The sequence below is a fragment of the Prosopis cineraria genome, unplaced genomic scaffold (genome assembly GCF_029017545.1).
Source record: "Prosopis cineraria cultivar Desert tree isolate PC_DT_omini unplaced genomic scaffold, ASM2901754v1 PC6, whole genome shotgun sequence".
NCBI classification, from domain to species: Eukaryota; Viridiplantae; Streptophyta; class Magnoliopsida; order Fabales; family Fabaceae; genus Prosopis; species Prosopis cineraria.
The window spans coordinates 3,061,576-3,074,612 of NW_026555337.1; the positions used below are offsets into that span (position 1 = coordinate 3,061,576).

Consider the following 13,037-nt stretch of genomic DNA (forward strand, 5'->3'; position numbering starts at 1 on the left):
GACCAAATAATTCAATTGGCGTAGTTGCTGAACCATACCACATAGTTCCAGTAACAATAAAAGCTGCAAAAAAGACAGCAGCGATACTACTGGAAAGAAAGGACGGTTTCAATATTTCTCATACGAAATCCTTTGTACAGACGTTGGGGTGGACGGACGCTAAGATGGAAAAGGCCTGCTAATATGCCCAACGTCCCTGACTGCATTCTAAATTCCACGATTTGTGGTTTGGCGGAATGTGGGGCGTCGTGAGCTGGGTTTGATCCTGATTTTGCAAGTGAAGAGTCCGTGTGGCAATTGCAATTGTTATAATCACATTCACCTCAAGAGGTCTCTTGAGATAATATTGCGCCTGACCAGGGCTGGGGGAAACTGCAGGTCGGGTTTGACCCCGTTGATTTTCTTTTTAACCTCCAAGTTATTACTTTTACTGGTCTGTGTTTGTATATGTAACCAGCCTAATTGAGACCCAGCCCATCATTCTATCTGGAGTTAGTTTAGTCAGTTTAATTAATTCCGTGCAAGTGGTTAATAGTTGTTCAGAGCTTAAGCTCTATATAGATGATCAAGGCAGTTCAATAAGATTACATCATTTAGTATATTCTCTTTTGCTTTCTCTTCTTCCTTAACTCTGATATCTTGCATGGTATTAGGGCCATTCCTCTTCTCTTGATCTGCTTCTCATAGTTTCCCGGCCTACTTCTATGGCTTATGCTGCTGCGCATACCCACGCTGGCTGTTCTTCCTGTTCTCTCTACATCGTATGCTCCGCGAACATTCTCTAATAAGAAGATCAATGTTTGTCTGGATGACAACAATTTTCTCCTCTGGAACCAACGAGTGTATCTGATATGAGATCAGAGCCATTCCTCTTCTCTTGATATGCTTCTCATAGTTTCTAGACCTATTTCCATGGCTTCTGCTGCTGTGCATACCAACGCTGTTCTTCTCGTTCTCGCTACATTGTCTGTTTCGTGAACATTCTCTAATAAGAAGATCAACGTTTGCCCGGATGACAACAGTTTTTTCTCCTATGGAAGCATCAACTGCATCTGATGGTGAAACAACATCGCCTTCATCAAATTCTTGAAGGTACTGCAACGATTTCATCGTCTTTGTTGAAGGAACGACTAGCTTATAGATGTACAAACAAAGCAACACTACTCTTACTTCCTGGCTACTTTTGACGGTCGGTTCTTCAGTCCTTCTTGATCTAGTTGGCTTTAACACTGCAACTCAAATTTGGCACGGGCTCTGCAGTCTTTATTCTGTAAAGTTAGAATCCAGGATTTTGCTTTATCAAAATCAGCTTACAAATCAGTTCAACATATGCATCAGCCACTGATTGCTTATTGGGAGTTTGTTCAGAGGCTCCTTAGGTACTTGGCAAGGACTATTGCACATGGGTTACTCATCAAGCCTATCTCTACTATTCTATTCATGCGTTTGCAGACTCTGATCTGGGTCCAGATATTGATTGGACAGGAACTAAGCCTGATAGGCGATCTACAAGTGGCTTTTGTACATATATAGGATGCAATCCTATTACCTGGGCTTCAAAGAGGCTGTCAGCGGTCACTCCATCATCTACAGAAGCTGAGTATCGTAGCTTAGCAGATACAATAGTTGAAGTAATGTGGTTGAAGTCTTTGTTGGAGGAAATGAAGGTATCTGTTTCTGGCATTCCTATAGCATGGGTTGACAATGCCGTAACTGTCTCATTGGCAACTAACCCAGTTCTACATTCTAAGAGGAAAGCACATTGAGTTAGATCTGCAGTTCGGACGAGAAAAAGTTGAGCAAGGAATATTGGATGTACGATATGTGCCATTAGAAGAACAAGTTGCTGACTATTTTAACCAAGCCGCTGTCATTTGCTCCATTTGTGACGTTACGTGATAGGTTTATGATCTGCAGTATTAGGGTCTCACAGTCGAAATAATTATAATAATAATAATGATTTGCGAATAACTGAATAAGACAAAGCGCAACGGGAATGCATTTGTTGCAATGTCTGGTTAAAGGTTGATGAATTCATTTTCATGCAATTAGAAAAGACAAGTACTAAAGCACAGAAGAAACTAACAAGATAGGAAATGAATTTATTTACTCCTAAATGCTCCATGCAAAGTCATCTTTTTTCACCAGGAAGCACTATCAATAGAACCAAAAAAGCTACAGACCTCAAAATAGTATTTTGACCGCAGCTTTGAGCAAAAATCCAATATAAATATATCATTATATAGCACAAATTTTATAGCAAACTGCAACCCAACCATTTATAAATTATGATCAATGCAACTCATTTTTCAAAATTTCATATAAAACATAGAAAAAGTTTAATTTTCAGTATAATTTTCATTTATGTTCGTGATTGTAGCCTTATGTTAACTCTAATAATAAATTCAACCGCAGGAACGTTTCCCTGGACCCTGCTTATGACCCAACATATCAGTTGGCTGGTATTGGGAGTTTTACATCTCAAAACATTAGAAAGCAAATTCTGTTAAGGGCAAGATCCACTTCAAATAGCCTTTCAGATTTCAACAGTTTCGTAATGGCCTCTATGAACGGGCAGGAATAACTCTTGTTTAGAGGACAGAGGAAGAGAAAAAAAACAACACACACACCCCCCCCCCCAAAGCACATGTTTAAAGTTGAACTAGACTCTGGTCTTGCAAGGAAAAACTTGATTTACACTGCCGCTCAATTATGTACATAAAAATTTGCTTCATGATTAATAGAGTCAGGAATCGCAGTTATAACCACACCAGCAGAGACGAGAATTTACATCAGTCATGAGCTTTCGTTTACTGAAATCATCTGACTCTAAATCTTGCCGTCAACAAGGTCGTAAATAATGCAGAGGATTTGGTGTCTTCTCAAATTGGATGATAAAACCTAGATGCTTAACTTCCCACTGCCTCCACAGGTTGAGCAAGATCGGCCAGAAGAACATTTTGCACAATAGCTCCACTTCTTTGGAAGGCTGTGAAATTCGGGTGAATGAACGAATTCAAAAACTTGATATGAAAGGAATAGAGAGAGATAAAAATAATACCCGGCTGTGAATCGAGTAGCCATATTCTTGGAAAGCTTTCTTGCCCTCTCAGCACTTTCCTCAGAGAGTTTCTTGAGCACAAATCCTTCACACGTTACATTCTGAACATACACCAGAACCGGCACAATCTTCACATTCTCTGATTGAATCTGTTTTACAAGAAGCTTTCTTTACACAAACACTTGCCACATGAAAGGGAGCAATTATCACAGTTTGATCTATCTAATTTAAGACAAGTGCATGCCTTCCTTTTTGGTTACACAGCCTATCTCTAGGCTAGTCAAATATTGGCATTAGTGAATAATCAACGCACAATCAAGTTCACAAGTGCCATATTTCTGGAGAATAAAGAAAAAAAATCTGAATTGTTAAGTCGTCATGTGATATGGAAACAGGAACACCTAATATAATTGAATCTTCAGTCTTTAAGAAGTTTCTATACTTCAAGTGTTAATGGAGCTGCTGCTAAGTTAGTGTGTTATCCATAAGAATCATTTAATTGATGCAGAAGCAATTTTTACGTTCTTGGTTCCATAAAGATGTATATTTCTTAATATCGGCATAATGTAGACATTGCAGGGCACAGATATTTTAATAATACTACTGAAAGGAAAGATGAATCACTGACCTCTTTCGTTTCAGAAGGTTTTGTTCTCTTCACAAGAAGAGTAACTGCTGCACCAACAAGAGTTGCGGTGACTGCCACTGATGCTGCCGTTTCAGGTAGTGCAGATGTGATGGCGGAATATTTCCTTCCTTGCAATTGTGACTTCACATCTACACAAGATGTAAAATGAGACTCGAAAATACAGTGGTAAGCTATGCATGTCATCAATTTAACAACACTGGTCAGTGGATCGCTGTCCTAGGAGTAGGAACACCATAAAGAGAGAAATGGAAAAAGGGGCCATGTTTAAGTGAACTTAGTGATTGCTTTTGAAACCTAAAGGTCTAAGGAATGATTAACTATGCCAGTGAAATAAAAGACGAGGAGACGATCATATAGTGCTACAGGAGTACTGGAAAAAAAACAATGCGTCAACAACTTTCAACCTTTCTTCTGAAGGCAGCTGGTTTCTTTGTCATATCCTAAACTGAAGTGTAGGACGAACCGGGCATCCAATTTTTAACACTTTATCTTGACTGAAAAGTATAATTTTTACAGGGCGTCCTCAAAACCATATTTCAAGAAACACCTTTTGAGTGCTGAAGAATAACAAAAGGATTTTTGTGATGACACCGTTCATTCTTTGTTATGGGTACAAGCACCAACAATTGAAGCTGTGAGCACAAACTCTTATCTAGTATGCATGAATGAGAACACAGACGAGTCCATTTCAGAACACTTGGAAGATTCCAGAAGCTCAATTTCTTGAGTTTCTCCATGGCCACAACTCCAATAAATTGAAATCACAAGCAAGGGACGACGCTGATCTTTCAAAAGAATTAAAGAGCCATTTAGAGGCGAGCGCAGTGGCATTATCATCCAACTACACAAAACCTATTAAGAGACAAGTTTCAACTAAGATTTCATGGGGATTTCCTTTCAATTTAACTTCAACGCTAATAAATGAGGCAAACGAGCCATATATAGATTAGTACAAGTCTACAATACATTAGAAACCTTCCACCGTAACAGCAAGCAATCAATCGGCACGGTGGTTCCACCGAACCGAATTATTAACATGAAAGCTATCTAGAAGCTGTGGGGATCATTAACGGTGCCTGTTTGAGGTCGCTCAGCAGATGAGCACGCTTAACCAGTAGGTTGATGAAGTTTAAATGAGCATATACATGCACCAGCAGGAGCGAGTAGAGTGAAAATAAATAGGGAAACAAAGGAAAGAGAAAATCTTACTCTTTGGGAATGAGGGAAGTGAAGTAGGGTGAACTATGAGTTCCATTGAAGATTTTTTCTTTCTCAGCGTTTCCTTTCTGTTCCTTCACTTGCCAACGTCCCCATCTAGCCACTCTACCTTATCCCCATGTATACTCAATTGCTCTAAATAATTGGTCTGATTCGAGAAAAGATGGCATATTTCCTGTTGCATTAACTATCTTTCCGTTATAAATTTTCTTATACGAAATTATTTATTTTCCCCTGTTGCTTGGAATAATAAAACGTAAAAACACTCTTGAAAATTGTACTCATTTTATAGCAAATATTATTGCTGGTTATAAATTTTATATTATATATTGATAATATATAGCTTATTATTAAGATTCAGTTGTTTATGTAACTAGGCATGACTCTTTTCAAATGTACAAAATCAAAAAAATAAATAGCGTTATTTATAACTTTGTAATCGTTTCTTTCAATTTCCATTGTAAGATCCTTTTCTATAATACTTAACATAAAATATTTTGTTTAAAGCATTAATTTTTTTCTTTTAAATGTTCTTTACTTTGATATTTCCTAACCAACTTAATAATCTCCTAATTAATTAAATAGCATCCTCTGATTAATAACTTCATTAGGATAATTTAAAATTGTAAAGATATTAAGCAATTTTAAAGGATTTTTTTGAAGTTTATTAAGATGGGATTTTGAGATTTTACTCCACAACCTTTTTCTTTCAGGAGAAGAATGATAGAAAGATTCTCAGAAGGATCAATTAATTTAAGTTAAATTTTAAATATAAATTTTAAAATTTATAATTCAATCTCTCAATTTTGCAACTCTATTATAATAAATTATAATTTATATTTTAAATTTTAATAAAAAAAAATTTTTTATTTTTTAATCATGTTAAAATTTAAAAAATAAATTATAAATTCATCAAGGTACAATTATAAAATTAAAAGCTTGATTTGCAAACTTTTAAAATTTAATACTTGAGATTCAAATTAAATTAATTAATCTTTTTAATTTTTTTTGTCATTGTCCCTTTTCTCTATCAAAATATTAGATTCAAAATTAAATTAATTAATCTTTTTAAAATTTTTTTGTCATTGTCCCTTTTCTCTATCAAAATATTTTTCGTACCATTGGGGTCATGCTATACATGGCGAATGCAATAAAAGCAATACCAGTAAAATTTGCCTCCTATAAGCAAAGGTAAGATTTTCTGGGCAGGTCGCTGCTTCCTTCTGAGCTCTCAGGTTTGAGTGGTGAGGTTTCACGTGAGCAGAGTAAATTTTGTCTCTGAACGTTTTGGGTCTTTTGAAGGTTTGGAGCGGACGCGGGGTTTTTCTCATCCATAATTAATTTCAATAACGAACCCAATATAAAAGGAATTCACTAAAGGCTGTGCCAATTTAATGAGGCTGCAATCCGTCGGTTATGAAGTTGGTTCGTTTTATGAACTCTTGCACTGAGTCGATCGACAATGTTTAAGGTTCTGTACATGATTCTGGTGCAATCTAAATTCTATTCCATTCCTTTTCAATTTCTGGAGTTTTGGGTAGTAATTACTGTCAGCGACAGTGCAGGCGGCAGCGTGTGTATTAACTTTAGGCTGATATACTCACGAGCCAATTTAAGGCACCTGGTTTCCAAAACCCTCGCAGCAATCAACCATATAACCTCTTCCTATCCGAGTTGAAGTTCAGAAGCTTCAATGTCTACTACAAAGTTATTTCCTTTGGTCCTTTACCTCCTTATTTCTCTCATTTCTCTAGACATAGCCACGGCTGGAAGGATCATCCCACCTAGTGCTCCCAGTACAGTCATAAGACCATTAGTCTTATCAGAAGCAGAAACCTATATGAGGCCAGAGTTGGACCACAAACAGAAGGTTTTTCATGGGAAACAGGTGAAGAGTTGCTTGCCTAAAGGGTCTAAGCGTAACTCAGCTCCAAGCAGATTTGTGAACTACAAAGCACTAAATTCTGGAGGCTGCTCGGGAATGCATTCACAAATACCCTGACTTCTTGGGGTCGTGTGGTTGAAAGGAGAATTGACATGTGTTTGTACATGGTTTTTCAGGATCATGAATTCCAATTTGTGTTCCTTTTGCTTTGCTATTATTAGTGACATGCATGTTACCTACTACAATTTTGAACGTTATGCTTATGACTTCGAAGCCTTGTCAACTATTTTGATTTTTTTGACACAACTTGAACACAACTTTTGGGCGTTTGGTTAAACATTTCTTAAATAATCATGCCCTTTACAATGATTTTTTTATAAGAGACAATGTGCTCCCAGGGTAAAAATAATCATAGGTTTTTACTTTAAAAAAAAAAAAAAACCTTGAGAAATCACATGTATAATTGCATATCTCCAAGGAAATATTGAAACTAGGCTAATGGTACAGAGTGTCTGGGTAAAAAGATTCATGTTCCAGCATTTTCTGCAGCGGGTTCCATTTGTTTCGTGAATAAAACTGTGCTGCACCTTTTACATAGGCAGACGCAGAAAAGGATCATTTCGCTCAAATATATGACAAATGCAGACAGCCTTTACTTCCACCAACCCCCTTGTAGCAATCCAAATGAGAAATGCTCGTCCCATTTTTCTCCCCGACAAGAACATGCCCCCCCCCCCCCCCCCCACACACACGTATGTATATCTAATGGAAATCTTGTAATGGTTTGAAACGATTTGAGTACATTAAAGACAAAATAGGTAACAGATCTTGAATAAGTTAGCCCTCTGAAAATAAGGGTTTGAGATACGTCTCACAACTGGACATGCGACTGAAAATACATGCAGTGTATGTAACTTAACTATACAAATCATCATCATCAGCCGCCCCAGCAGGAGCGGCAAAGGGGTCAGAACCAGCAGCCCTTGTTTCAGTCTCGGGAAACCTAAATTCACTTCCAAAACCTCTGGATTGCTGTAAGGTTTGAGCAAATGCTTGATATTTACGAATGTCAGCATCACTAACGCTCCTGCGGGCAAACTTCATGGACTCTTCAAAATGGGCAGCCTTAATCTCTGCAACTTCTTCGTCAACGTCTTCGTCCATGGCCTCAGGGTTCTCACTCTTTTTCCTTTCGCCTAACCACATTGCAGCAATTGGACCTAGTTAGAAGACTCAAAATTCAGGAAAAATCTTTGAAACTGAGACTAAAAGAGGACTGATGTGCCATACAAATTCACAAATTTTCTGTCTCCTGATATTGAAAGGTGTCCCTACAAACAAAAATTTGAATAGTAGAAATAAAAAACAAGCTTTAATTGATCACAGAGAAAATGTATCACCTCTTGCAGCTCGCGCTTGACATTCTCAAGTCCTCCAATGTCATCCCAACTGACATTAGGCACCTCAACAACCTGCAGACAAAGCAGAATCAGAGAACAAATTCATGACAGAAGGCCCCACCTCACCAACCTAAAGGTAGCAAAAATTTAAAAATAGAATAAAATACTAACAGTTTCACGTAGAGCTGATGGATTGCTTGTTCCAAGAGCAGTTTGGAAATGCTCATTTGTAACAGCCATAGAGTTCAGTACTTCAGCATCAATGGTCTCATCTTCCAAGTCAATGACATCCATCTTCTCCCTAATGCATTGCAGAGCAGCTTCAGTGCAAAGAGCCAGCAAGGTCAGCACCAACATACCCATGAGTGTCCTTTGCAATTCTCTCCAAATCAACCTATAGTAGGAAAACAACAAAGGTTTAGACAATTGTTTGAAGAAATCAGAGTGCAACTAATGCCACAATTTAAGCTAGGGCTGAATACAAAAATCCTGTCAAGGGTATGAATCTCAAATTTATAACTAAGCCGCGTTGCAGAAGGAATAACAAGGTGACTAAATCATAGAAATGCTAAAAATTAGCGTAGTCAATAGTAAATTGTATTTTGGCCAGAAAGGAGGGGGCAAAGAAAATTCCAATGGTAGCTACAAGGGGTTTAAATCATAAATGGAACCAAATGCATTAAGCTTTCGACATGCCCAAAAAATCTACCAATTAATAATTAAATTCAAGTACTGCTCAACTTACATCATCAGAGAGCTTCATATTTTTGGTATGAATGCGAAGGACTTCAAGCCGCCCAACTTCATCAGGAACACCAATATCAATTTCCCTATCAAATCTACCAAACCTCCTCAATGCCGGATCAATGCTGTTTGGACGATTTGTCGCACCAATAACAATGACATGAGAACGAGATTTTAATCCATCCATGAGAGTCAAAAGTTGTGAAACAATCCTCCTTTCAACTTCACCATGTGTCTTCTCTCTCTTGGGCGCAATAGAATCAAGCTCATCAATAAAGATGATGGACGTGCATTCTTTTCAGCTTCTTCAAATGCTTTCCTGAGATTGCTCTCACTCTCTCCCGCCAATTTAGACATGATCTCTGGTCCATTAATACAAAAGAAGAAAGCTCCAGTTTCATTGGCAACAGCTCTCGCTATTAATGTCTTCCCAGAACCTGGGGGTCCATACAATAAAATTCCTTTGGGAGGTTTCACACCAATTGATTTAAAAAGTTGAGGATGCCTGAGTGGAAGCTCTACCAGCTCACGAATTTGTGCCATTTTGTTTCCTAACGCCACCCACATCATCATAACCAACTTCATCCAACCTCTCCTCATCCTCCCTTTTCACAGGCTCTCCTTCACAGAAGATTTCAGTGTCTGGAGCAACCACACAATACTCCCCTGGATCAGTTTTCTTGCAGCTCGCGCTTGACATTCTCAAGGCCTCCAATGTCATCCCAACTGACATTAGGCACCTCAACAACCTGCAGACAAAGCAGAATCAGAGAACAAATTCATGACAGAAGGCCCCACCTCACCAACCTAAAGGTAGCAAAAATTTAAAAAATAGAATAAAATACTAACAGTTTCACGTAGAGCTGATGGATTGCTTGTTCCAAGAGCAGTTTGGAAATGCTCATTTGTAACAGCCATAGAGTTCAGTACTTCAGCATCAATGGTCTCATCTTCCAAGTCAATGACATCCATCTTCTCCCTAATGCATTGCAGAGCAGCTTCAGTGCAAAGAGCAGCAAGGTCAGCACCAACATACCCATGAGTGTCCTTTGCAATTCTCTCCAAATCAACCTATAGTAGAGGAAAACAACAAAGGTTTAGACAATTGTTTGAAGAAATCAGAGTGCAACTAATGCCACAATTTAAGCTAGGGCTGAATACAAAAATCCTGTCAAGGGTATGAATCTCAAATTTATAACTAAGCCGCGTTGCAGAAGGAATAACAAGGTGACTAAATCATAGAAATGCTAAAAATTAGCGTAGTCAATAGTAAATTGTATATTTTGGCCAGAAAGGAGGGGCAAAGAAAATTCCAATGGTAGCTACAAGGGGTTTAAATCATAAATGGAACCAAATGCATTAAGCTTTGACATGCCCAAAAAATCTACCAATTAATAATTAAATTCAAGTACTGCTCAACTTACATCATCAGAGAGCTTCATATTTTTGGTATGAATGGCGAAGGACTTCAAGCCGCCCAACTTCATCAGGAACACCAATATCAATTTCCCTATCAAATCTACCAAACCTCCTCAATGCCGGATCAATGCTGTTTTGGACGATTTGTCGCACCAATAACAATGACATGAGAACGAGATTTTAATCCATCCATGAGAGTCAAAAGTTGTGAAACAATCCTCCTTTCAACTTCACCATGTGTCTCTCTCTTGGGCGCAATAGAATCAAGCTCATCAATAAAGATGATGGACGGTGCATTCTTTTCAGCTTCTTCAAATGCTTTCCTGAGATTGCTCTCACTCTCTCCCGCCAATTTAGACATGATCTCTGGTCCATTAATACAAAAGAAGAAAGCTCCAGTTTCATTGGCAACAGCTCTCGCTATTAATGTCTTCCCAGAACCTGGGGGTCCATACAATAAAATTCCTTTGGGAGGTTTCACACCAATTGATTTAAAAAAGTTGAGGATGCCTGAGTGGAAGCTCTACCAGCTCACGAATTTGTGCCATTTGTTTCCTAACGCCACCCACATCATCATAACCAACTTCATCCAACCTCTCCTCATCCTCCCTTTTCACAGGGCTCTCCTTCACAGAAGATTTCAGTGTCTGGAGCAACCACACAATACCCCTGGATCAGTTTCAATGACCTTGAACTCTACACTTCTCATCCCTCCACGGACAAGAAACAAATCCCCCTTTCTAACAGGGCGATAAGCCTCCAAAAAGTAAGCTGCAAATACAATACACATATTATATAATTATACACAACTTGTACAAAACAAAAAAGAAAGCCCACAGGGAATCAATTACAAATTCTTACAAATTCTTCAATATATAGATCAGGCACTTCCCATCCTATAGCAAGAAAGAACTTCACCACAACATATAATTCAGGAAAAATGACGGGACACATGTACAAAGCACTCCATGAAAACATCAAATACATTCAAGTAAAGTCAATTATTATTCAGCAGCCGCACATGCATAACATAGAAGAGAAAAACATAAGGGATTCCAACAACAGGCAGAACAAAACTCACCACATAGAAATAGAAAAGGCAGGTCATGTTCAAGTTTTATTGGTTGTGATAATGACAAGCTCATCACAAACAATAACAGTGCAGCAAGGCAACAAAATCCTAACAGCAAATTTTTGAAGAGAAAATATTTAACAGTCCTTATATACGGGGGAAGTTGACATGGTCACAAAAAGGAATCAAAAGTAATCAATTTTTGGAAATTTGAGACGGAGTTTAAATGACTCCCACTAAAAAGAAGGGCAGGAGCTCACGTTTCAAGTAAGCGTCAAACAGATTGCCAGTGACCCCTTCCACGGTATCATCGATGGGTAGAATATGCACACGTTTCCCATACTTAACATCAGGGCACTGATGCACAGAACAACATCCCCAAGACGAACCCTCAAATTTGACCTCACAACTTTTCATTCTGATTTTGGGCTCCTCACATGTGTCGTCAGCAAGAGCGATGCAAATTGTATCCTTTCTCTTCTTCCCTGTGATACGAGCCAGAAACCATGCGTGACTCAGAACACCTCACGAGGTAGCCAAAATAACACGAAAGAAACACTTATAGACACCCCGATGTACAAAGAACTTTTCCAAATATTAAACAAAATATCAACAACAGGTGAACCCAATAGTTTAGGAATACAAAATAAAAATAAAAAATACAGAAAGATTGGGCATGGAAAAAAAAAAAAGATAAGGGGCAAAATTTTTACCTTAATGAGGATTGTATCGCCTCGGAAAAGCTGCAGCTTTTCCATGGTTTCGGGATGCATCGACACCACTGAGTTGTCGTCGTTGACGGCCTCATCTACAACCAGTCGATTCGGCGACTTCTTACGCTCCAAAATCGCCGTCGAGAAGTCCTTCTTCCCTGATTTCCTGAAACACAAATGAACGCCGACTGTTAGACCCCAGACCGAACAACAATTATAAATGAAATCGAACGGCAACAGCGAGCAGAATTTTGGCAGTGGAACGCGAAAAATAACATGAACAAGTGAGCTCACGAGTCAGATGATTCAGCTTGGTGAGACATTGATCGTCTTGAAGATCGAAGCACAGGACTTTGGGGCGACTTAGGCAGGAGGGCAGGCCGTACGAGAAAACGATACGATGAATTTGGCTAGGTTTCGAATTTAATTTAATAAGATTGTTTGGCAAGAAACCGATTCGGATTAGATAATTACGATATTTTTTTATCTAATCACAATTTTGTATAAATTAAGTTGGGCCTTCGTGGGCCTATAACACATCTGACAATGTGATTGCGGCGATACCCTATCAGCTTTGGGGCTTTTCTTTCTTTTTTTTCTTTTTTTGTGGATAGGATGGTGTTATATTTGCATACAAAATTGTAAATAAGAGCAACCACTAAATTGGTCTAGTGATAACTGACTGGTCTATAATTTATGGGATTATAAGTTTATTTTTTTTAATTTGAAAGCATGTCATAATCCTAATGAATTTTCAGAACCCAACTCTCTGAATACATTTTTTTAAAAAAATAAGTAGCAACAATAATAGTATTTTAGTGATCAAATAAAAATTGACAAAAAAGGGGTGATCAGAGACAAAAAAAATACCACAGA

The 13,037-nt window shown here is 38.2% G+C and overlaps 1 protein-coding gene and 2 pseudogenes across 1 annotated transcript; all 3 read right to left on the bottom strand.

Moving 5' to 3' along the window:
* Window positions 1–1,154: 1,154 nt before the first annotated feature.
* LOC129314500 (uncharacterized) lies at window positions 1,155–1,831 on the bottom strand. The gene is made up of 2 exons (XM_054957950.1): window positions 1,550–1,831; window positions 1,155–1,268 (listed from the first exon to the last, which is right to left on the bottom strand). Exons 1-2 carry the CDS (start codon window positions 1,829–1,831, stop codon window positions 1,224–1,226), a joined length of 327 nt encoding a protein of 108 aa, XP_054813925.1. The 3' UTR covers window positions 1,155–1,223.
* Window positions 1,783–5,063, bottom strand: LOC129314501 (uncharacterized; annotated as a pseudogene).
* A 2,530-nt stretch (window positions 5,064–7,593) lies between these two features.
* On the bottom strand, window positions 7,594–12,553 carry LOC129313577 (cell division cycle protein 48 homolog; annotated as a pseudogene).
* Window positions 12,554–13,037: the final 484 nt, after the last annotated feature.